Raw genomic sequence first — 25792 nt, forward strand, 5'->3', positions numbered from 1 at the left:
CCACTCAGACAGTTGAACTCATGCAGACATAGGAAGTCAGATTAGTGCATACAGACACAGTAATTATATGTAAAATGTACTTCATCCTTTTTTATGTAACAAAAAGCACTAAAATGAGAGGATATCTTTTGCCAGGTGTATCTGTGGCCTGCTGAGGGACAAGCCTCGTGTTCTGGTTACCCATCAACTGCAGTACCTGAAGGCAGCTGACCAGATTCTAGTCCTCAAGGAAGTGGGTGCTTTTGAAAGTATTGCCTCTGTCTTCTATAGCCACATTTTAAAGGATGCTGAACTTGTGAACATTAACATTAAACATATTTACATTATGCTTGTCCAATGTAAAACTTGTATCTCAACTGCGGAGGATGTGTATGTTGTTCACTTGAACCGATCTATGTCAGTGCACTGAAAACTGAACTGTTTGCAAATCACAGTAAACCGATGTTTTTAAGTGACAGTGGTTTCCTTTATCTGGTAACCTCCTGACATAATGTTTGATTCTTGTGCAAAGAAACCTTTTCTTGAGACTATCAGTCACAGAGATGTGCTTGCATTTATCTGTCAGGGTCACATGGTGGCAAAGGGGACTTACAACGCGCTGCAACGGTCCGGCGTGGACTTTACTTCCCTGCTGGAGAAGGAGGAGGAGGAGGAGGAACAAACTTCCCCTCCTCACGACCCTGTCCTCCGGAGTCGCACACTGTCTCAGAACTCTGTGATGTCCCAGGATTCCTCGGTGCACTCAGTCAAAGACGGAGACCTGCTTCCAGTTTGTACATTTTCTGCTTGTCTGTATGTCGTATATTTTCACATTCACACACCCCGCTGTGGAAATGGGCAGAGATAAGTGCTATTCAGACAGAGATGTTGTGTTATTTATCATTATTAAGTAATTTAAGTCGACAGTCTCAATTGTGAAGTTTAGACTAACATGATTTATCTATGCTTTAGATAACAGTCTGAAACTACCATAATGGCCTCTGTCCATGATATGTAAACCTTTCGCTCAGGATTGTGAAAAAGATAAATGTGGCTTATACAAAACTTGCATTGGGTTGTCTAACCACCTGATTAGATGAGGTAAAGATTCAGCCAAACTGGTTTTAATCCCTCTTAAGTCTGTTTATTGTAAATGAGAGCAGTGATCATAAAGGGATTCTTCATGTTTATTTAACCTTTTCTTCACTTTTACATTCTCTGCCATGCTGCAGCATTCTTTCACAGGTAGCTACACAAGTCATTGTGTAGTCTTTTTTTTTTCCTATGTGTTTAGAGATATTATCTTACAGTGTGTTTGGAATCTATGAAGGTATTCATATTATTTCCTGCCATTCAGGTAGAGCCCGTGCTGACGATGACCGAGGAGAGCCGCTCTGAAGGAACCATCGGAGTGAGTCTGTATGTGAAATACCTGAGGGCCGGAGCCAGCATCATGTTTCTGCTCACCGTGATTCTCATAAACATCCTGGCTCAGGTTTGCAAGAAAAATTTCAATTCATCGCCACTGTCATGGAAATATTGTAGCCAGAGATACATGTTGTAAAAAGATGTTGTCCAACTCATTCGTCTTGTAGGTGGCGTACATCATGCAGGACTGGTGGCTGGCTTACTGGTAGGGACAAGAACCACATACAACAGGAAAATTAGAAAATTACAACAGACTTTCTTGATTCTGATTGTAAAAATGTCTGTACGATCTGTGTCCGGTCAGGGCAGAGGAGCAGGAGAAGCTGACAGCAAACAGCACCATTATCCAGAATGGGATAAACATCACCAAAGAGCTGGATCTGAGGTTCTACCTTGGCATTTATGGAGGTAATTTTAAAACCGCTTAACATCAAATAATGCCCCCTCATTGAGCTGCATCTTGCAAATGCTATTCTGTGGATTGTACTTGCAGGTTTGACCGGGCTCACCATCATTTTTGGTTTTATGAGGAATTTGCTGCTGTTCAACATGTTGGTGAGGTGTACGCAGTCGCTGCACAACCGCATGTTCAACTCCATACTCCGCACTCCTGTGCGCTTTTTTGACATCAACCCAATTGGTGAGCAAAAGATATTTCGCTTGTCGTGTCACATATTGGTGTTCCTTGAGTGTCAAAAACAACTTGTTCATCAGGATTTGTGTCAGACAAGCAAATCAAGTGTTACATGCAAATAATTTTCCAAGTTCTTGTTGAAGTTATTTTTCTTTGGTGTGAATTTTTTTTTTTGCCCCGTCTCACCTCAGGAAGAATTTTAAACAGGTTTTCAAAGGACATCGGTCAGCTTGACTCCAACATGCCATGGACATTTGTGGACTTCGTTCAGGTGAGGCGACGGCAGCTGAGGAGCTGCTTCAGTCAAACAGAAGGCCCAAATACTTAATTCCTGACTCTGACAATACCTAGTCATGCACCAGGAACATTTTGGCAAGTTTAATTTACAACAATTTAAAAGGAATGGTATGTACAGCTTTTTCAAGCACTACTGCTAAGCCTTGATATATAAGTAGAAATGCACTGAACCAGAGAAGAGGGAGAGGATCAGAACAAGAATAAGAGTTAGCCAACATTCAATCAGCTTGTACTGTATGTGAAGGGAACAGAAAAGCTCCTTCCTAAACCACAGGGTAATGAATACATTACATGCTATATATTTAACGGCCTCAGCCACCTGTACTGTATTTGCTTCAATTAATCGACATTGTCAACCTATTGATAGAAGAAGCCATCAGTTTCCATGTCTAACGCACAGCGTTAATGTTTGGCTTGTCCGTGCATCTTCTCACCTGATACCGGAAGCAATGTTAAGAGTGTAAAAACCTCCAGGAGTAGACGAAGAAGATGAAGTGTTAAAGTCTCTTCTCTCTATCTGGTAACATTTAATTCCTCATACCCTCACAAGTTTCTATTGTTTTTTTTCTCCTTTTAACAGGTATTCCTGCAGATCCTTGGGGTCATAGCCGTGGCGGCGTCGGTCATCCCCTGGATCCTCATCCCTGTGTGCCCCCTCCTCCTCTTCTTCCTCTTCCTACGGCGATATTTCCTGCGGACATCGAGAGACATCAAGCGACTCGAGTCAACAAGTGAGTCCCACAACGCAACAGCGCATTTAGGGGAAGTGGGTTTTGTACGTGTCTATACATTTGTCACCGAAAGGCACGTCATCTGACCCTGTGCTTCCCTTGTTGTCCTCCCTGCAGCCAGGAGTCCAGTTTTCTCCCACCTGTCCTCCTCTCTGCAGGGGCTTTGGACCATCAGAGCCTTCAGAGAAGAGGAGCGCTTCCAGAAAGCCTTTGATTCCCATCAGGACCTGCACTCAGGTTCTTTTCCACAACTCTGGGAAGAAAAACTCGCAGGAGTTGTCGGAAAGAGAATGAAGCTGTTTGACGTTTATGTTTTTGTGTTTTGTCTGCAGAAGCCTGGTTCCTCTTCCTCACCACATCTCGCTGGTTTGCTGTCCGTCTCGATGGCATCTGCTCTATCTTTGTCACCATCACCACGTTTGGCTGTCTGCTGCTCCGAGACCGTGAGTAGGATTTAAAAGCTATTGCTTTATCAGATCAGCAGGTGGCACCAGTGGCTCGGATTTGACTGAGGGGTGCTAAGGGTGTCAGTTTTGACCGCAGCAATTAATAAATTGTGGTCTCACTGTCAGAACTGGACGCTGGCTCCGTGGGTTTGGCTCTGACCTACTCCGTCACGCTGATGGGGATGTTTCAGTGGGGCGTCAGACAGAGTGCTGAAGTGGAGAATATGGTAAGCGCTTTAGGTTCTCTGTGTTTATCTTCTACATAGAGTAATGTGTCTTGACAAATCAGCAGTTCTCACTTCTGGAACAGACTCATTCCCCAAATTGAACGCTGTCATTTGCGATGCTAATGGGATTGATTGAAAGTATGTCACTGTTATTAATCAGTCTTAAGTGGCAGACCCGCAGAATTTAGTTTATCTACAGAAATTAGAATGTATCTGGACATGATGGCGCAATTTCTTCTACTTTTCAAATTGCTGACTCTACTTTTTGGCACAACTTTTTCAGATAGTGCAGATTGTGTAATGTTCTTGATTCAGCATTTTAAGGAAAGAGGGTAAGCAGCTTGTTGACGTCTGCTAACAGATGACCTCCGTGGAGAGAGTGGTGGAGTACACAGAGCTGGAGAGTGAAGCACCCTGGGAAACTCAGAAACGTCCTCCTCCTGAATGGCCTAGCAAAGGCCAGGTGACCTTCGACCGTGTCAGCTTCTCCTACAGTCCGGACGGACCAGTGGTGCTACAGAATCTGAAGGCGATGTTTCGCCCCAAAGAAAAGGTCCGACCTTTTTGTCCGAAACAAGTCCAAATCCTGCTCACTGAGGCCAGCTCAGACGAAAGCTGATGTTCTCTCAGCTGGTAACTGAGGTGTCGGCCATGAAGAGGTCACACTTGTTTTTTCGACAGGTTGGGGTCGTTGGGAGGACAGGGGCAGGGAAGAGCTCTCTGGTCTCAGCCCTCTTCCGCCTGGCCGAGCCAAAAGGAAACATCTACATAGATGGAGTCTTGACCTCAGAGATTGGCCTGCATGACCTGCGTCAGAAGATGTCCATCATTCCTCAGGTGCAGATCAGCGGGTTGAAGGCCGCTAAAAATACCAAATCAGCTTTTTGCTAGAATGTTAAAAGTTTGGTGTTATTTTTCTTTTCATTTAAAGAAACATTCTCAAAATTTGAGAAGTTCCTTAGCTCCTTAAATGTATTTTCACATATTCTACATTGTTACTCCTGTACCTTCAGGAAATCGGTGTTTCAGCCCAAAAGAACCCACACCATCTCTCTCCCACCTTGTGTTGCAGGACCCGGTCCTTTTCACCGGCTCCATGAGGAAGAACCTGGATCCTTTCAGCCAGCACACAGATGAAGAGTTGTGGAATGCCCTGCAGGAGGTCAGTAAGCTGCCGAGTAACATGGAATCGCTATGAGAAGAAATATGTTTTAACCTTTTACTAGTGTTTCATCCTCAATAACGAAATCTCCCCTCATGCTTTTAACAACGTACGTTTGCAGTGTCAGAAAGGAGCCTCTGTAAGATACACTGACACACCATCATGTCTCCATGTTACTGCAGGTGCAGCTAAAGAGTGTGGTCGAGGAACTGCCCGGGAAGCTGGAGATGGTCCTAGCCGAGTCTGGATCCAACTTCAGCGTAGGCCAGAGGCAGCTGGTGTGTTTGGCCCGAGCCGTCCTGAGAAAGAACCGAATCCTCATCATTGATGAGGCCACGGCCAACGTGGACCCCAGGTAGCCCTGACGTAGCGCACCTCGCTGTCATTAAACCCACTGGGAAGACTTTTTTTATCTGCTCAGTCACACACTGCTGACATCAATTTGATGAACTTCCCTTTTTTGACAAATTTTGTCAGTATTTTTTGAATCTGACACAGTAATTTTTCATTTGAAGAAAAGTATTATCGTTAAATTTCTGAAAACCAAATCTCCCAGGGGCAAACATTTTTTGCATCTAAGTGCTTAAGAAGCGGTGATGAAGTTCCTGTCATGAGCCTCTATTCTGACTTCAGGACAGACGAGCTGATCCAGAAAACCATCCGGGACAAGTTCAGAGACTGCACCGTCCTCACCATCGCCCACCGCCTCAACACCATCATCGACAGCGACCGGATACTGGTGAGTCTCCAGACGGTCGAGGAAAGATTTTATCATCCACAGACCAAAGTCGACCAAATTTGGCTGATTTCTGGGCTTGTCAAAATCATAAATGGTCAGATAGAATCAATCAATCGGCTGATGTTGAAAGTTATTTTGATAGAGTGATTAGTAGAGTTTCACATTTGTTTTATCTGAGGATTCATGGCCTTTCTAGCGTGCTAATGTTGATTTCATGATATTGTTTCCAGGTTCTCAATGCAGGGAGCATCCATGCCTATGACGAGCCTTACGCCCTGCTTCAAGATCCCAGCTGCATACTCTCCAAGATGGTGCAGCAGACCGGCAAACAGGAGGCAGCCGCTCTACTGGAAGCAGCTAAACAGGCAAGTCCACACCAATGTATTTGTACTTTTTTCTCTTTTTGACCTGAGTGTCACTGAAAACACTGTTTTCCAGGCTTACAAGAGCAGAAGCCGTCCCAACGTACCCAACGGAGATGCAGTAGCAGAAGACGGCAGCTTGGTTATCTTTGAGACGGCTCTGTGAGCTCAGCGAGGTCCTGCAGCTTTCAGAAGCTGTCTAAGCTCATCCAGCTCCTGTGCCCTTTTGTGAAAAAGCCAAGGTGGCCTTGTTCGCTCCATATGTTGGGGGGAAGGGGGACAAGCTGCAGCTGCTCCAGCCTCCATGGGACTTTAAGTGGCAGACACATGGGCTATGCAGGTTCCTACGATCCAAGAATTTGCTACTATAAATCTGTTGATGTAGATCAATACTTAGCAGAAAAATGCTGCTGCTCAGTACACTGATGCCTTACATGGACTTTTGATCATTTCAAGGTGCCTTCTTTCAGGTTTGCAGCAGTTTGCACATTAGTAGAATCTGTGGCCACTCCAGTAGATACGCACAATAGCGCTGACCTGTGCTTGGTATTTATTGTCAAACCATTTTGAAAAGGAACATGTTGCAAACATTCTATCCCTGCTTCAGAAATGTGGGCCAAATTAGAAACATTGTCGGTAAATTCGACTCTCATAAGTCACTCAGGATTGATTATAATGGCAGTAAATTTGTTCGGGATTTTGCAAGAAAAGTAAATGTTTGTGTTACCTTTGTAAATACAGAACAAGCAACGCTGTGAAAGGATGAACAAAAATCTAAACTTTTAATCATGATGTTCTCCAGTGTTTGTTGAACTGTTCCAGTTTTAGGGCAGAAGAGAAAAGTTTTTACCTCAAGTTGCCTCCATTGCTTTTTAAGATGAGAACTTTTGACAATTCATTGCTGTTCTGGAGTTGGATGGTATTTGACTGTAACTGATTTAGTTGTATGTTTATTTGTGTAAACTATACAGCCATATTTTATTTTGCAATTTGACACAAGAGATTCCACAGTATGCCTTATTAACTAATAAACCAATGAATGTCACAAGACAGTCTTCCTCAAATGTTTTAATCATAAGAGAACGTTTATTAAAAGAAAACAGCACAAAGGTGAAAGGTAAAAAAGCCTTATATAGGTCACAATTACAGTTACCTCAGTATTCTTTAACTGATGGTGGAAAAACTATTAAAGCATAAAGGTGGACCTCCCCAAACTGTTATAGGGACTGCAGTACCTGATGCCTGAGTCTTGCCGCTGTGTTGCCATGGAAACCAATGCTGAAGACAGAACCGGCTTCGGATTAAAGCTAGAAAAGAGCTCAAAATACGTGCAACCCCATCTCCTTTGGCTAGATTCCATTTAAAAGCCATTTGGCTTTTTGGATTTTTCTTTTCACATCAGCTCGCCAGAACTCAAAGCCCGGTGGATGTTGAAATATTTCTTTGCGATGAAGAACAATTGCCATTTTTAATCAGAGCCCCATTCCTCCCTTACGTGTTTGTCAATACGTCTACACTAAATAATCAAATAGCTTCGATGAAATGATTTTCGTTTCTGTGCTAGGAGTAGGTTGTCGTTCCAGTTACAGTTATTTGTTTCCTGTTCTTGACTGTCAATATCATCATCATCATCAAACCTTTATTTATACTTGTAAGACCACTGAGGTCTCCCTCATTTTCAGGGTCGACAAGTTTACAAGCAAAGCAGAGCACAGCACAACAATAAAATGAGATCAAATTAAAAAACAGTAGATAAAACTTGAAACAAGTAAAAAGGTTTAAAGTAAAAATGTCAAATTAAAAAAATACAAGGGGGTGGATAAAACTAAAAAACAAGTACACAACAAATATATGCTATGACAGTCTGAACTGCGGTGTTGCTGTTTCCGGATGCTTAGCACATTAAGTTTCATACTTTATCTTGAGCAAAGTATGTAGCCTTCCCGTGTTATTGACTGGTCACCTGATGCGAACGTTTCCCCCTTAGACGGCATGACAGCTCACAATGAGAGAAAAGTGGTTTCCCTGAGGGGTGTTGGTGCCACTACCTGTGCAGGAGGTTTGGCAGTTTGACTAAGTGAAGTTTGCGGTGATCCTGGATATGAATAGCTTTGTGACGCTGGGTCCAGGAATGGATCGCTGGCTCCGTCAGCTGAAGGCGTTCAGGACTGCAGCGTTGCCTAGGTGATGCGATTGAGTCAGTCCTTCAGTGGTATAAAATGAATTCTGTCAGTATTTCCAAGCAGCTCACCTTCGAGGCTGCCTCCAGCAAAGCTGCCGCCTCAGCAGGGCCCGTCTGCTGTACCAGCTTGTAGAAAGCACCCTCTTTGTTTTGGAGGAGGGCAAAGGGACGGTCCAACTCTTGAATACGGCCGCTGTCCAGGACCTGGGGAATCATCAGGTTTGAATTAGAGAAATAAACTGACGTTGAAACAAGATCGCTGGTGGGTGCGCTTTTTCTCAATGCACTACAACGGGTAAGAGGCTAAGTTACCGCAATTTATGACGGCTTAAGGACGAATTAATGACACACCAGTATTCGATCACTGTCAATAATGGTGTGTATTCGGTGGGCAATGGTGAATACGGTGCACTCTCTGAACTTGTTCCGGATGGTCGCCTGGATCAGCTCGTCCGTCCTGCGGGGATTCAGAAACCACAGGGAGAATCGATCAGTGACGTTTTTCCGATCCGCAAGCAGATCTGAGTCAGAGACGTGCACGTTGCGTCGGGAGCACCTGGGGTCAACGTTGGCCGTGGCCTCGTCCATGATGAGGATGCGGTTCTTTCTCAGGACGGCACGGGCCAAACACACCAGCTGCCTCTGGCCGACGCTGAAGTTGGAGCCCGACTCAGCCAGGACTGTCTCCAGCTTCCCGGGCAGTTCCTCCACCACACTCTTCAGCTGCACCTGCAAGAACATGGAGAAACAAAGCAGCTGAGCACCGACGTGTGAACAGATGAGCCCGCCAGGGAAGAAGGACAGAGTATTACAGCAAGTTGAGTATCTTAGTAGTCAGATAATATTTTGAGCTTCTTTGCTGGGACTGAGCCTGTGGCAACAGACCTCTTCCAGGACGTTCCACAGCTCCTGCTCGGTGTGCTGGTTGAAGGGGTCCAGGTTCTTCCTCATGCTATCGGTGAAAAGCAAAGGGTCCTAGCAAACACAAACGTGGAGATTGGATGTTTGCGTAGTGAAAAGCGCACCAGCAGCAAACAGACGGCATTATTTTCTTTCAGTTTTTTTTTTTTTAACTTTTGCATGGAAATCAAAATCCTGATCTGGACACCCGGATGCACCTGAAGCCTCCAGATTCCCTTGTAACGCTGTAATGCTCCATACCTGAGGAATGATGGACATCTTCTGGCGCAGGTCATGCAGGCCGATCTCTGAGATCAAAACTCCATCGATGTAGATGTTTCCCTTTGGTTCTGCCAGGCGGAAAATAGCCGACACCAGAGAGCTCTTCCCCGCACCTGTCCTTCCCACGATCCCCAGCTGTCAAACAAACAAATGCGACCTCTTCAGGTCACAGTTACCAGCTGGCCCTCTATCTGATGGTCTTACCTTTTCTCTGGGCTGGAATGTAGCGCAAATATTTTTGAGGATGAGGGGCCCATTGGCACTGTAGGAGAAATTCACCCCGTCAAAGGTCACCAGGCCTTGACTCGGCCAATCAGGAGGAGGACGCCTCTGGGTTTCCCAGGGTGCTTCACTCTCCAGCTCTGTGTACTCAACCACTCTCTCTACTGATGTCATCTGAGAAGACCAGAAAACCTTCAAGTCCTTTCTTAAACTTACAGGGGGTGTAAATGAAGTAACCGATATTGCCGATATATGCTTAAGTAACCGATATCAGTGTTTGCGCTTTAACATAAACATGAACATCGAATAAACCTTGGACCTTTCCAGAGGCCTCACGCTCATATTCAAAAATCCAGGCCGAGCTCCTCAAAATGTTTTGGTTCCCACTGCCTCCCGGCATATCCTGGACATGTGGTAACAATTTCGAGTCATGAGACTTTTTTCAGCATAAAGAAACTGGGTCTTATGCCTTTCTGGTTCCTCGTAGGCTCGAGCGCAGCACCTCTGATCACCATTTGGAAAAACAAAATAGGAACTCCCCTGCACTCTTAAAATGTAAACCACTGCTTAAGAAATATGTAATTTATAAATGATAAAAGCATGTTAAATATATCCTAATGAACCTGAAGCATAACAGTGTTTGGTTTTTTTTCTCGCAATTTACAATAATGATCGGCTGGTCAGCTGTCATCGGGCGAGAGACGATCGCCAGTCAATCACAGGGCCGCATACAAAGACAGACAACATTCACTCATTCGGGGCAATTTTCCCAATTTTTTCCAATAAATGTTTTTGAAATGTTGGAAGAAAAACCGGAGAATGCAAAGGAAACCCACACAGACACAAGGAGAACACGCAAACTCCACCCAGAAAGCTACCCTTGTCGGAATCGAACCAGGGTACTCGGCGCTGTGAGGCTGAAGCGCTAACCACTGCGTCACCCAGCCTCATATAATAATGATAGTAAAATATTAATATTTATTGTGAAATATGCAATAATAATAGCAATAACTAAAAAAAAAAAATCAAGTCCAGTTGCCAGAGCAAGATGTGATGATTATGGATTAATAATCAGTGATCAGCATTATTTTTAAGGAACGGGGAACACACAGTAAAAAAAAAATCTGATGTCTTTTTCCACTCCAGTGCCAAAAAAAAAAAAGAAAAAAAACCTGTATGTCCTTACCAAGTTTTCCATCTCAGCACTTTGCCTCACCGTCCACTGGAAGTTTCCCACCAGAGTCACAGCGTAGGTCAGCACCAGGCCCACCTCTCCAGGGCCCAGTCCTGGGAACACACAGAGAAAGCAAATGACGGAGTGACGAACAGCAAAAAGTCGTCTGCATAAAGGCACATCACAGCGTCTGCGCTCTTGAATGGGAACTGGAGCGACTGGAAAGCATTTCATTGGAAGACTCAGCTCAAAGACAAATGAAACGCTTCTTACCGTCTCTCAGAAAGATGCAGCCAAACGCGGCTGCTGTGATGAAAACGGAGCAAAGGCTGTCCAAGCGTAGCGCGAACCAACGGGACGTCATCAGGAACAAAAACCATGCCTCTACGACAGAATAACATTTTACAACGGTTAGGCGTCTTAAAACCTTTCGCTATTGCAATCACGCATTGGACTGAATCGCATTGTGACGATTGATGGCCATTAAGTAGAACCTGTGTGATGGTCCTGATACGCGTCGAAGGCTCTCCTTAACCTTTCCTCAGCTTTGAACGCTCGGATGGTCGACAGACCCTGGATAGTTGAGGACAGGTGGGAGAAGACGGGACTCCTGGCTGCAGGAAGTAGGAGGACGAGGACAGAGATGTTCGTTCCGCGACAAGCTTCGGTACAAATCGGATGTCGACGGCGCCAACATACTTGTGGACTCGATGCGCTTGATATCTCTCGATGTTGAGAGATAGAAGCGACGCAGGTAGAGAAAGAGGATCAGCAGGGGCAGAAAGGGGATGAGAATGAGGGGCATGATGGCAGCCGCAAGAGCAACTACACCCACATTCTGTAAAAATAACTAAAACACATCACACTGTAAGAAAGGGAATAGAAATAAGGTAATAAACGAAACAGAATAAATACTCGGAGGTCTCCACCTGATAGAAATCCACAAAGGTGATGGGTAACAAAGAGTCCATCTGGCCGATGTCCTTGGAAAACCTGTTGAGAATCCGTCCTGCAAAGTCAGAGTCGGTTAGGTGTTGCCCGATGTGACGTCGGTACCGGACGACAGAATCGACGCAGTCCAAACAAGGCGGGTGTGACCGAAATTCTCATTTGAAGGCTCACCGATGGGATTGGTGTCAAAGAAGCGAAGGGGTGTGCGCAGGACCGCGATGAACATGCTGTTATGAAGCACCTGAGATGACCTCACCAGACCGTTGAAAAGCAGTAGACACCTGGCGTAGCCAAAGACAATGGCGGCTGCGGTCAACCCTGGACGTAAAGAAAAAGGGGAGGCTCATCATCCGGAGTCATCAACCACATTAAACTACTGCCGGAATATTCAATATGGAAGCTTTACCTGAATAGATGCCAAGGTAAAATGTGAGATCCAACTCCTGTTTGGAGTGTGTGCAGTTGTTTCCACTCTTAATACTAACAGGAAGGGTTTGGTTGAGGGATGACTCTTCTTTGACCCTGTCGGAGGATAAATACGGTGTTAGTTACTCCAAGAAATCAAATAATACGATGAGAGTGGAAGGGAAACGCTCACCAGTACACCAACCACCAGTCCTGCATGATGTATGCGACCTGTGACGGAGACACGACAGGACAAGATGTTTGAGGATCTCAGGAGAACTCGCTGGTGTCGTAATTCGCCATCAGTGTGTTTACATGTATGTGTATGTATTTTACATATATACATACATTAACATATACATGAATGTAAAGTATACACACACAGATATGTATACATACATAAATACACATATATATACACATAAATAAACATTTATTCAAAAATATATACACAGATATATACATATGTACTATGTGCATATACATGTATGTGTACATCTGAATATATAGTGCCCAGATAGTGTGTGCATTTCTGTATCTACTCAGTAATGTATATATGTGTTTAGTTTCCACTACTTTTTCCCATAACTTCATTGTATGGCGAGTCAACTTTATCCCTCTATAGTTGCCGCAATTCTGCACATCCCCATTATTCTGAAACATGGGCACCATCACACTATGTCTCCATTCTTCAGGCATCATCTCACTCTCTAAGATCTTATTGAATAATTGAGTCAGAAACCGTTGCCTCACCTTGACACTTCAACACCTCCAAAGGTACAGTATATCATCAGGACTACCTGCCTTTCCACTCTTCATCCTCCTCAATGCCTTCTTCACTTCACTTTTACTGATCTCTGCTACTTTGTGGCAATAGTCACCTCTTCTACCCTTGCCCCTTTTTCATTTTCCTCATTCATCAGCTATTCAAAGTACTCTTTCCATTTTCCCATCACTCCTCTAGCATCTGTCAATACATTTCCCTCTCTATCCTTAATCACCAGGACCTGTTATACTGTACATCCTTTCCATCTTTATCTCTCTGTTTCGCCAACTTGTATAGCTCATTCTCTCCTTCCTTTCTGTCCAACCGAGCATACAAGTCATCGCCCTTTGTTTTGCCTTTGCTACCTCTATCTTTACCTTATGTTGTATCTCCCTGTACTCCTGTCTGTTCTCTTCAGTCCCCTCAGTATCCCACTTCTTTGCTAATCACTTTCTCTGTATACACTCCTGCACTCTCTCATTCCACCACCAAGTCTCCTTATCTACTTTCCTTCCAGATGATACACCAAGTACTCTCCTAACTGTCTCCCTGATAAAACTAGCTGAAGTTGTCCAATCATCTGGAAGCTCTCCCAGACAAACACATATGTATTAGATTATTGGAGATATTACTTAAAATAGATATTACTAAAAAATATAACCGCACTTCATCCCAATCAAATTGACTGTATATTCATGTATATTCATCATATGTACTCATGTATTCACCTCAGCCAGAACACTGAGGAGGATGACGGCCAGCAGGACCACCAGGTTATAGCTAGCGGTGAAGTACTTCAGATAAATCTGGGCACGAACATTTCCTTCCATTCGAACCTCTTCTGACAAAGCAGTGTGTTCTTCAACCTGCAAGTATCGGGAAAAATAAAGTATTTGTAATTAACATATCAATTAGTGGTTAGCGTGTTGGCCTCACAGCACGAAAGACCCCGGTTCGATTCCAACGAGGGGACTTTTCTGTGTAGAGTTTGTATGTTCTCCCCGTGTCTGCGTGGGTTTCCTCCAGGTTCTCCGTTTTCCTGATCCCAGCCGTCATAAGACGAGAGGTGGGGCTCATCCTGGATCGCTCAGTCACATGCAACCATTCACTCAGTCACTCACATGTCAAAAAGAGACATACAGCCATTCATAAGTCATGTAAATGTACAAGCATTCACTCTCATTCACACATCATACACAGACATGAAACCACTCACTCGCTATAGAGGCATTCAACCATTCACTTATTTACACACCATAGAAAAGCATTTACTCTACATATTACTCTCGATATGACATGTGAGTGCGTGTCAAATAGAGATATATAACCATTCACCCTCTCACACACCTGGGCAATTCAGGTGAACCTCCTGGATGTTTTTGGACTTTGGGAGGAACCCTGAGATCCCAGAGGAACCCATGCAGACACAGTGAGGCTCCACTTGGAAAGGCCACACGGCGGGAATCCAACCAGCAACCTCCTTGTTGTGAGGCAGCATATCTAACCGCTGCACCAACATAAACGGAGGTGGCTTGTTTCTGTACTGAGCTCTAAATAACAAGATGCTCTTTAAGACAGAAGTTCCAGGATCTACCTACAGGAGGCACGTTGGGGCTGGCGCTCTCTACAGGCAGGAGGCTGGAGTGGGAGCTCTGTGTGCCGTTGGTCCTCTGGCTGTGCAGCGACGGCTCTTCTGGGTCGACCGACTCGGACCGCTGCACCTCGCTTTGCAGCAGGGACTCAGTGTCCAGGTCGGAGCATTCCAGATCGCTATAGGAGCCCAGGGCCCTGACATGACCCTTAGGGGGAGGGGGGGGGGGGGGGGGACACTCAGCGACCGGCGCGCACAGTTCAACTGGGGGAGGATTTAAAAAAAAAGGAATAAACTATCAAACCTCTTTCAGCACCAGAATTTGGTCAACAGCCTTCAGATGCTGCAGCTGGTGGGTGACCAGGATGCGGGACTTGTTCTTCAGCAGGTCACAGATACACCTGATCACAATACATACAACTGACACACCGCGACATCTCCTACACTGGGAAGTACCTCCACACCTTTAGGTCATGACTTAATACCAACAAATCGGTAATTTAAAATTGCAATTACCGAATTTTCACGACTATAAAGCGCACATAAAAGTCTTAGATTTTTTTCAAAATGTGCGGCGTGCCCTAGAGCGCAGTGCACCCTGTGTGTGTTGTTGTTGTTGTAAGGAACATCATGTTGGGAACATCATGTTGTAAGGAACATGTTGTAGAGAACATCATGAGAGCGTTAAAGGGGGAAGTGTGGGCGTTGATTTTATATAAAAGAACGGGTATGTGCGTTATCCATCATCGTTATTTTAACAACTCTGAAAACATCGCCGACAAACACATCCATCACCACATGGACGAGTGCCGCTCCTTTTCAACATCCCAGTGAGTCACACTGTGGAGAAAAAGGGGATCAGCACGGTAGCCGTACACACAGCAGGGTAAGAAAAGTCTTCTTGGAGACCACAGTTTCACTAAGAGTGGAAGGCAGCGCCGGCCAAATTACGCCACAATTTGGGAATGGATTGTCGATGTTTGGGCTAACATGTCTGTTGTTCGAGCTGTCGCAAAAGCCGGCATCATTTCCCAGGAGCCGCGCGGCACGGAAAGTGACTCTAACAGTGAAGAAAGATGATTACCAGTAAAATAAATGTGAATACCATAATCAGTTATGCTCCCGCTCTATTTTTAAATATGCCAACTTGTATGCTTGTGTGTGTGTTGTTGTTAGTCGGACGTAATAGAGGACACCATGAGAACGTTAAAGGGGGAAGTGCGGGCGTGGATTGTATATAAAACCCGCGCCTTATAATCAGGTGCGCCTTTTAGTGCAGTTTGCCTTATGGTCGTGAAAGTACGGTATACAAATTCCTGTCAAAACATCCAGTAATCCAGTTGGTATGGATATGCGACGCAAGCGACGACTCACTGCTCAAAGATATGCTTCCCGACCTCGGGATCCACTGCGCTCAGCGGGTCATCCAGGAGGTAGATGTCCGCTTCCTGATAAACGGCCCTGGACAGCACACGTAAACACACACACACACTTGAAAAAATATTAATAGTGGGTTAGTGGGTATGTGTGTGGGTGTCTGCGCGCGTGCATTGCAAGCCTGCTCTTGCCTCGCCAGGCTGATGCGGGCCTTCTGCCCGCCGCTAAGCGTGCCGCCTCTGTCCCCGATCAGGGTGAGGTCTCCGCCTGGTAGCGCGTCCAGGTCCTGCTCACGGAGACAAGACGGGAGCTTTGGCTGACGGCAGAGGCGCTCGGCGCTCTGAGGCGACCCGAATCAAACTCCTCACCCTCTTCAGCGCGCAGGCTTGGAGGACCCTCTCGTACCTCTGGGGGTTCAACTCCCTCCCAAAGAGGATGTTGCTCTGGACGGTGCCGGGGAAAACCCAGGGCTGCTGGGACACATATGTTACCTGACCTCTGACCTTCAGTGCGCCGGCGTCGTGGGGAAGCTCCCCGAGGATGGCGCTCAGGAAAGAGGACTGAGGAGACAGATACCGAATGATGACACCTGTAGGCGGTGTTTGCGGAGAGGGGAAAGCTTTTGAGCCCTCGCACTGACCTTCCCGGCGCCCACCGGTCCGATCACAGCCAGGAGCTGGTTTGACTTCACGGCGACGGAGACATTCTGCAGTGACGGTGTGTCCAAAGTCTGAGGGGAAGCATCGTCACCGTTCACGACGTCACAGAAAAAGAGCCGCTCGCGGGCGTTGAGATGTTCACCTTATCCCAGTAGCAGGTCAACTTCTCCATCTCGATGCAGTTCTCCTCCGACGGCACAGCCCAGCTTCTCCTGTCCACATCTCGCAGTAAGAGGAAGGTCTGTCCGGGGGGGTTCGACAGCTTCAATGGAACGCATTCGCATGCAGAGCTTCTCTTTTCCACCACAGAGACCATTTTGAGCATGTGATTTCAAACTGGCACGACAGAACATGGACGCGTCAAGAATCTGGCGCTTTAGGATCTGCATCTTAATCGTACGCCCCAAAGACTCGAGTTTAAGGCCAAATATAGTGAGAAATATTATGAGAAAGGAACACATTTTGGGATATAAACATGGCTGAAACATGAAATAAATGAACTGAACTGAAAAAGCCTCTCAGATGAGAGGCGAAACGTCTTCAGGGGAAGAAGATTAAGTCCAGTTGATATCATAAGAAGATTTGACCCGGATGACTGAGAACCTCCACAGACAAGAAAGAAACGCTTTATTCTATTCTAATATAAATCAATCAAATGTCTTAAAGTTATTACGACAGTTCTCCCTCCTCCACCAATTGAAAGGAAATAGCTAGAGGAGGGGTTTCCTCTTCACCGGAGAGAACTTTTAAAGGGGAAATCCACCAACTGGAAAGCTATCAAACGTGACCGGCGGCTCCAACTCCCGCTGGGAAGGTTCTACCTCGATCCTGCCGACGCTGACGACCGTCTCCGACAACTTCTGGATGGCCTGGGCGAAGAAGAGCGTCACGGTGAGCTTAATCGTGCCGTACAGCGACACGGTGACAAACACGTTGCTGGCGGTGATGGTGTTTCCCAGGAGGACGTAGCCGGTGAATGTTACGAAGACGATGATCTTGTTGCTGGCGAAGAACGAGGCCAAGTTGAGTCCCTTTATGTAGGAGCTCTTCATGATCTGGTTGATTTCTTTCCTGAGAAGAAGGAAATGACGACAAAAACTAGATTCGCTCATTCATTTAGGGAAACGCTCTGTACTCCATGGTTCAAGGGCAGGTCACCCTTCTGAGGGAAGAACATGGATAATGTGGACCCGACCCAGCTGATTTATCTAAAGTCAGCGATGCAGACCGCATTTACATGCTTTATCTCCCTGGAACATTGGTGGTATTATTCAACTATTTTTTAACCAGTCGATCGGAAAGGTAATACTAGTAGATCACATGACATTAAAAAAAAAAATAGACGTAAGCCCATCATCCATCCCGTCACTTGATTGATATATAGGGCAGACAATTTTAAAATCATGAATAATAATATAAATGTACTGACCGACATTATTTTGTATGTAATCATCCATACAAAATTAAACAAAAGGAAAAATTAGGTTTCTGAATTCAATATTGATTGAAAATACTTGTTAAAATATTCAAAGAAAATAGCAAAACCGGATGTGCCCCTTGGGCCGTAAAATGCCCAGGTTTGGGTTAAATGCTTTACTATGAAAATAAATGTCTGGGACATGACCTGTACACCTCCAGGACCCCCAGTCAAGATCCTGAGCCACCCTTCTCACCCAGGACGTGGACTTTTCGAACCACTACCCTCTGGCAGGAAGTTGCCGTCCATCAGAACCAAAACTACCCGCCACAAAAACAGTTTCTTCCCATCGGCATCCTGCCTCATTAATAATGCCCCCGGTCCCCCACTTTGCAGAATCTGCCATTTTGCACCACCAACCACGATCGCCCTGATCTCACCTTAGTTTTCCCTTATTTAATGCCTGTTACATGTTGTCTGTTTAGCACTGTCATCCAAAGCTAATTCTTTGTGGTTGCAAAATTACTTTGCGTATCAAGCAATTCTGATTCTGACGTATAGTTTATCCGTGCGCTTCAGCTCCATCAAGAAGTCCTTTTCTATCGCCATCAAAGCTAATGCTGAAAATGGAGCTTGCCCTGTTGTATTTCTGGCATAGGTTTCATTTTGCTTTAGGGCTGAAAATGTTCGCTTGACAGAAGCGGTGGACATGGGGATGGTCAGCGCCAAACACACAAATGTGTACATGCCATGCTCTCACTCAGATTTTTCTACTTAAGAAAGGTGAGATCAGGGGGAGATTTTCCTTCGAAATCATCCACGGTATACATTACAGTTAGTTCTGTTTCAAGCTGAGACAGATCGAAAACCGTTCCATGGCTGCATGTGGGAAATATTTTGTATTCCCAGGGGTCAAGGAGGGTGACAAAATCTAGTGTGTCTATGGCAAATAATGTCCAGAATAATGCCATGGCATCGGTGGTAATATCACGCGAGGATCTTGCACTTGACCTCTTCGTGCTCTGGGAGCACCTGCAATGTGTTCAGTAGCCTCATGGAGTTCCTCGTATCGGCTTCTCTAGCGCTCAGTGGTGTCACAAATCTCCTTCATTCTAGCCAACAGTCTTGCCTCCATCAGGGGCAAATAACAAGCACTCCCAGCGATACAATTTTCAGTGTTCGGAGCCTGTGAGCCAGGGGTACCGCTCATAGTTAGCGAGCTGGAAGCGACAGACAACTCCTTTTCCTCACCGGAACAAGTCTGCTAGCTACAGAATTGCCCAACCTTTCTTAAAGATGTCCAGCTTTTCTTGAAAAATCTGTCTTGAAAATGGCTTTGACAGAAGATCTGCAACCACATCAAATTCTTCTCTTCATTCAGCCATCATGGGTTGACAAATTAATTATTATATCAACACAACTATATTTGTGTTCCTGCAGCTCACTACAGAGGCAGCATGCTAGCTCTGGCTAGCACACTCTCTCACTATCCAATCAAAGGGTGTGTGACACGCTGACGTTACCGTACCCTTCTAGAAGGTCTTGGTGTCACAACTCAAAATCTGATTGGTTGAAGCAACAATTTCATTGACACTTGTTTTTTTCTAGAGCGCCTGTGAATCTGATTCTGCAGGCCTGTAGGCAGATTTCTTTGAATTTGACCCTGCATGGCAACATATGATGGTTGAAATGTGATTGGTTAAATCGGGGGGGGACAATTTGTTTTGCTGGCGGGCCGCATTTCTTATTTAATCTTTATGCGTGGGCTAACTAAGTGGACAAAATGAAAATTGCAATTTAAATATTTCAATTTTTTGGCATTGTATTTCAATTTTAAAATCATGAATAATAATATAAATGTACCGACCAGCATTATTTTGTTTATAAACATCCATTCAAAATTAAACAAAAGGAAAAATTAAGTTTCTAAATTCAATATTGATTGAAAATACTGTTTATAATGTTACTATATTCAAAGACATAGTTTGGCGGGCCGGATAAAAAAGCAAAACAGACCGGATGTGCCCCCTTGGGCCGTATAATGCCCAGGTTTCGGTTAAATGGTTTACTAAGAAAATACATGTCTGGAAGCAGCACAGTCAGGGGAAAAGCTATGAAAGGACGTGGACACTCCATTTGGAATTATTTAATAAGTATCCATGGAGGAAATATAATTAAAATCAGTCTGTGATTCAGATATTTTTTAGGCCAGCAGAGAAGGCCTTGCAGGCCTTGACAGCCCACCACTGTGTCTATCCATCCATCCATGCTTTCATCCATCTGTACATCATCCTTCTATCCATCCATCTCTGCCCATCCAAAGTCCATCAATCTACCTACCTTTGGCAATAGAGCCTGCCTATCTATCTATCTATCTATCTATCTATCTATCTATCTATCTATCTATCTATCTATCTATCTATCTATCTATCTATCCATCTATCCATCTATCCATCTATCCATCTATCCATCCATCCATCCATCCATCCATCCATCCATCCATCCATTGATTAATATTGGTATTCTGATCTTATCCAAAACAGACTGTGTTTGGAGTGGTGGTGGATGTGTGCGTCCAGCCGAAGCTCTCATTTGAATTTAAATCCTCACCTCCTGGCTTCTGTGATCAGAGCTGAGAATGGTTTCTCCCAGGCATACATCTTTATGATCCTCATTCCCGAAACCACCTCGTTCATAATGCAGATCCTGCGGTCGGTGAGGACGGCCGTTTTACTACTGCAACAAAATGCATGCGAAATAAAGGTAACGTCTATTTGCCGTTCATCTTGGATCGTTCTTCTAAAAGGTGGCAAACTAATATCTTTATTTCCGAAGGGCAGCTGAATATACAGAGCTTTAATGGGGGATTACGTTACCTTATGATGCCAGACAGCTTCCCAAACCAGCTCTGCAGGGGCATCATGAGAGCAATGACGGCCACGCCAGCCAGACAGGAGGGGCCAATCTCGTACCACAGCAGAACGGTGATCACCACGGCTTGGAGAGGCGCCACCCACAGGTAGTGCAGATTCAGGGTGATCTACCGGGACAGCGGTCGACGGTGGATTCAGAGCGTAACGGCACAACTGTCTTTCCTTAATCTTAGCGGATATTTTCTAAAACCGGTGCAAACGTGAACAAATATCTACAGGCGGAAGAAGCCGCTTGTCATCGGGGGGATATTTGTGACACCTAACCTCGTCGAAGTGTCTGACGTCGTTTGATAGGAGGTTCACGATCTGGCCGGTGGTGGTTTGTCCCATGGACTCGTTGCTGAGAGAAAGCGCCTGGAAGGAGGGTAGAGATTGGGGGTCACCGTCAGTTCACCACGTCCGCTCCGTTTATACAACTCGCTCACCTTCTTGTAGATCATGTGACATGTGGCGACTCGGATCTTCATGCCCGTCCTCTGAACCAGGTAGTAGTAGAGATGTTGAAGGATGGTCAAGCCAAAGGTGGAGAAGCCCATGGCGGCAGAGTAGCCATACGCCATCCACACGCTGCCCCCCTCGTCCGGGTCGTAAGTCTCGAAGTACGTAATTATTCTCCCCAGGAGAAGCGGCTGGATGACTTTTATCACTTCCTTCGAGAGAGAAAGATACAGAAAAATCACGGCGCTGGAACATGGTCCCCAATTTGGATGGGTGGAGATAGTAATGCAAAACTTTTTTTGTCTTTATCATCCTATTCCCTGACTGTACCGTCGTATACTTCAATTTGCTCATTCCCATAATTAGCCCTTCCGCTTTCTGAAATGATACACACCAGTGAAGGTGCACCAGCTCCTAAAAGCGTTTCACCTTGAATCTACAGTTAAGGTATGTTGAGCCAAATGAGTGAATATAAAGTATCATCGGTTCATTCCTAACTGAGACACAAATGATTTACATTTTGATGTTTGAAGCCTGAAACATCACTGCCCAACTTGGAACATAAATGTTTCACTTCACTCGATAATGAATAATGAAGGATGTCATGAACTGACAGGATCAAGGAGGATACATATATATATATATATATATATATATATATACACACACACACACACACACACACACACACACACCAGTGATGTGCAGTCAGTAGAGGCAGGGGAGGCCGGGCCTCACCTGGCATCAAGGAAAGAAAAAAATGTAAAATGAAAACGTAAATTATTCAGTGATTTGTACTATAAAGTTATTTTCCACCAAACTTCACCATTTTTAGTTGTTTTTTTTTCAAAATCGCAGAAAAAAAAAATCACATTTAGCGTTTAAATATGAAGATTTAAAAGCTGCCATGCTATGCAGCTGAGACCGTATCACTGTCTCTGTGGATGTCGCTATTAAAATTTTCAAACACTTCAAGCACTAATATACAAACTAAATTTCCATACTTTAGCTGATGTGTATAATTTTTTTCGTCAACAACTGTGACGTGTTTCTCATGCCTAGCGATCGTAAAGCGACAGCAAAGACACACTTAGTGAGGCACGCAGTGACAGTGCCTCATGGTAGGGGGCACTGGTGATCCCAGGGATCCTTTTTACTACTCGGCTAAAGAATAATAGAATTTGCAATAGCAAGCTATTGTAAACAGGTAGCAAGTCAAGTGCAGCCATCCAGTTATTTTTTTTCCTCTTGCTTGGCTTTATTTCCTAAATGGAGGATTACATAGCTGAACTGAAAGAATTTTCTAAACTGGACTTTCAGTCGAAGAAGGAGATAATAAGCAAGGGAATACCAAAACTGGCACTAACGGATTTGCTTCAGACTACAAGACGGAAGACTCGGTCTTTTCAAACAGAGTGGTACACACGAAAAGGCTGGCTGTGTGGATGTCCAGTAAGAAAGCGCCTTTTCTGCTTTTCCTGCATTCTTTTCTCAACTTCTGACAATGTCTAGAGTCAAATGGGATATCGTGACCTGAAGAATCTGCAAAGAAGCCTAATGGAACATGAGCGGTCGGCCACTCACATTCAAAGTCAAATCGCGCCAAAAACATTCGGGATGTCAAGGATAGATTTGGCTTTGAATGAACAGCAAAAATTGATTCATTCTCCGCGCTGAAAAGACTAAAAACATACAGTCGGAACAGGAGCGATCAAGGACGACTGTCTTCTCTGGCAGTGATTTCCATTGAGACAGAAAGACTTTTAAAACTGAAGAAAGACAAGGACGAATTCTACAAGCAAGTTACCGATGCTTTTCTTCAGAAGGGGCGGCGCTTCATTTATAACAAAAGGTAAGAGATAATAATGAATTTTTTTAATGTGCTTTTTTTCTATACTACAGTTTGTATATGTAAAGAATGCTGATATGATATTTTAAACGAAACACGTTAACTGCTGCAAATAAAATGGTGAATAAGCTACTCCGTAGGGTTCATATATTTGTCAGTGCTGTCAGTGCCTCACCAGCCATGAACCTCACCGCACGTCACTGATATATACATATATATAGAGATAGATATATTTATATATATGTAATAAAGACGACCATCAGCAATGAAAAGAGCTTCAGCGACTGAACTTTTAAAACCTCACCAGAGAAGAAGAGTTCATTAAATGCTAAGCGCGTACTCCACAAGACAACAAACTGGCTGAATATGTATACTTTTTGTTGAAAATGAATAAATAAGAGAAAGACGCTTTACATACCAGTGAAAAGACAAAGAGTCCAGCCAATGCATACGACTTCCCGAAGCACTTGATAAGGGATTTGATTAGTTTGGGTTTCTTAGCCTCTTTCTTGGCTTTCCTGACTTCTTGGTCCCAAAATCTGGAGAACAAAATAAAAGAAGTCGAACTGAGGAAACGCTCTCCGCAATGACACTGAGTTTGACTCATTTACGAAAGAATTGGAAGCAAAGATGCCGAATGAGCTCCACTTTGAAACGCCTTGCCAGTGTTCTCCATGGGGGACATCGTTTTATAATCGAACGTTTGGACGTTTGATATCTTTACCTCTGCAAGTCCTTTCCGAGCACCTCCGACCTGTCCTCCGGAAAAAGGCCGTACAGATCGCTCTCCTCCAGCCTCTGCTTGTGTCCGAGGTGCAGCAGGGGGCTCAACCAACTGAAACACCATTGCAATAAGGTAGGAATAAGTACCTTTGAGTATTTTCTACTCTGCGGCGACGCTTTCGCCGATTCTTTCGTCAGCCGGACAAACAAGGTTGCAGCGGCTGTCCCTGAACATCTGATACATGGAGCGCAACTTTATGCCACATTTCTTGATCTACAGCGCCATAAAACAAAGTAGAGCGGGTTTTTCGGAGCTATGCATGAAGTCCAATGAGAAGATTTATTCAGTCATCCATCATCCATGCCACTTTGGCACGTCTCATTGGGCGAGAGGCAGGGTTCACCACTTTTTCACTCTTATTTAGGGGATCCACTGGAGGAACCCCAGGATAAAAATCATTTTTATTTTTTATTTCGATCTTGAGTTCTCTAATGGAGTCCAATTTGGAAGTTCCGGTTCCACCCAAAATCCAAACTCGCTGGTGACCCAACATTATCATCAGACACTGGGTGATTTCATTTTTTTTTTTTCAAAGCCTAATCAAAAATATTGAATCCATTTTAATTCAATTATAGACACAATTTCATATGGTCCAGATGTCTACGGTTTAAAGTTGTATTTTAAGATTTCTCTCAAGCGTGCACGGCGGATGGAGAGCCGTGCTCTGCAAAGCCCTCGAAAAAGGGAACCAGGGTTCAGAGACTAACGAGGAGGATTTGTAAACAAGCCAAAAAAACCGCAGGAAGAGCTGCTCACCACACGAAGAGTCTGGAAAGAAGCGTGGCCTCCTGCAGGGGCCCCCGCCCGCCGTCGGTCTTCCCTTTGCACCGCTTCATCCCCGGATGTCTGCGAGGACCGGCTTCCGGTGAGTACTTGGAGCGTGTGTGTGTGTTTCTGTGTGTGTGTGTGTAGTTCAGGGACGCGCCGGAAAAGACGAAACTCCGCTGCCGCCTTCGAATGAGTCCACAGGTGAAAGTGCGCTTCTTTTCCTTTTTTTTTTTTTTTTTTGTTTTTTTGTTTTTGTTTTTGTTTTGTTTTTTGTTGAAGTGAGGACGGGTGACACCGGTTTTTACAGAAGCGAGGAAGGAATGCGCGCCTGCGGGTGCAGAAAGAAATCCAATGCGTTTTCAAGACATTTCGTGTGACAGAAACTACACAAGTTACGCTAAACTGTTAGGGGGGGGGAAAAAAAAAGAGAAAATATCGCGTCGTCTGATTGATTAAAAAAAAAAGTTGGTGATTCTTAATGGTCCATGAAAGCAGCGTTGTCTTCTCAATTGGTTGTCACACGTTTTGCAGGAGGCTCTGGGTGCAAGTTCGAGCAGAGCAGAGCAGACCCGGAACCACCACGTGATCACTCGCGTGTGTGTGTGTGTGTATGTGTGTGTGTGTGTGTGTGTGTGTGTGTGTGTGTGTGTGTGTGTGTGTGTGTGTGTGTGTGCGTGAGATGCCTGCGTACCGCAAACCACAAACACACACACCCACTTATACACACACACACACACACGTGTACGCGCGCGTTTTTACTGTTACAAAAGTCCAAGAGGGCACAGGGGGAAATTTCTTTACACAATTATCACAGATTCGCAACAAAGTGCAATGTCCTGACCCATTTATTCGCTGCCATAATAGGAGGGAGATGTTTATGTATGTATGTATATGTTTATAAACTGTATATAAACTTATTTTTACAAAAGTCACTTTATCTCCTCACATTCAAGTTATATTTCCTGTGATTTAGAATCTGCATCACCCATGATTTTCTAGAATTTCCTGGAAAAGCTGACAAGAACTTCTTATAGCATACATGTTTTTGAAGGGGCTGCGGTTGAATGTTTTACGAAGACGGCACATAAG

The 25792-nt window shown here is 44.7% G+C and overlaps 2 protein-coding genes across 3 annotated transcripts in view; one reads left to right on the forward strand and one right to left on the reverse strand.

Annotated features, from left to right (window-relative positions):
- Positions 1-7050, forward strand: part of abcc4 (ATP binding cassette subfamily C member 4 (PEL blood group)) — a 27225-nt gene extending 20175 nt beyond the window's left edge. The window contains exons 14-31 of the mRNA XM_086147939.1: positions 136-232; positions 566-769; positions 1337-1474; positions 1575-1612; positions 1712-1815; positions 1901-2047; positions 2233-2312; positions 2919-3069; positions 3187-3306; positions 3402-3512; positions 3642-3742; positions 4104-4295; positions 4424-4579; positions 4815-4904; positions 5087-5259; positions 5538-5643; positions 5874-6008; positions 6082-7050. Coding sequence (XP_086004065.1) covers positions 136-232; positions 566-769; positions 1337-1474; positions 1575-1612; positions 1712-1815; positions 1901-2047; positions 2233-2312; positions 2919-3069; positions 3187-3306; positions 3402-3512; positions 3642-3742; positions 4104-4295; positions 4424-4579; positions 4815-4904; positions 5087-5259; positions 5538-5643; positions 5874-6008; positions 6082-6171 — 2233 coding nt within the window. The 3' untranslated portion in view covers positions 6172-7050. The remainder of the gene's footprint in view (positions 1-135; positions 233-565; positions 770-1336; positions 1475-1574; positions 1613-1711; positions 1816-1900; positions 2048-2232; positions 2313-2918; positions 3070-3186; positions 3307-3401; positions 3513-3641; positions 3743-4103; positions 4296-4423; positions 4580-4814; positions 4905-5086; positions 5260-5537; positions 5644-5873; positions 6009-6081) is intronic.
- Positions 6280-25573, reverse strand: LOC147233294 (ATP-binding cassette sub-family C member 4-like). Of its 2 annotated transcripts, XM_086147940.1 has the most exons (31): positions 24692-25573; positions 23876-23986; positions 23570-23690; positions 21290-21514; positions 21129-21218; positions 20808-20971; positions 20542-20667; positions 17336-17585; positions 16657-16755; positions 16496-16585; positions 16224-16415; positions 16047-16141; positions 15853-15939; positions 14783-14879; positions 14486-14686; positions 13616-13753; positions 12315-12352; positions 12123-12238; positions 11888-12034; positions 11695-11774; positions 11465-11615; positions 11260-11379; positions 11039-11149; positions 10778-10878; positions 9574-9765; positions 9349-9504; positions 9073-9162; positions 8744-8916; positions 8539-8644; positions 8257-8391; positions 6280-8185 (listed from the first exon to the last, which is right to left on the reverse strand). In XM_086147940.1, the coding sequence occupies exons 1-31, from the start codon at positions 24769-24771 to the stop codon at positions 8168-8170; spliced, it is 3900 nt and encodes a 1299-aa protein (XP_086004066.1). In that variant the 5' UTR covers positions 24772-25573; the 3' UTR covers positions 6280-8167. The 2 variants fall into 2 exon arrangements, with proteins under 2 accessions (XP_086004066.1, XP_086004067.1); XM_086147941.1 differs by lacking the exon at positions 6280-8185 and having other exon boundaries at positions 8500-8644.
- Between the last annotated feature and the right edge of the window lie 219 nt (positions 25574-25792).

This window comes from Fistularia commersonii, chromosome 6 (assembly GCF_037954325.1).
Source record: "Fistularia commersonii isolate RoL2024-O1a breed Wild chromosome 6, RoL_Fcom_v1.0, whole genome shotgun sequence".
Classification (NCBI taxonomy): Eukaryota; Metazoa; Chordata; class Actinopteri; order Syngnathiformes; family Fistulariidae; genus Fistularia; species Fistularia commersonii.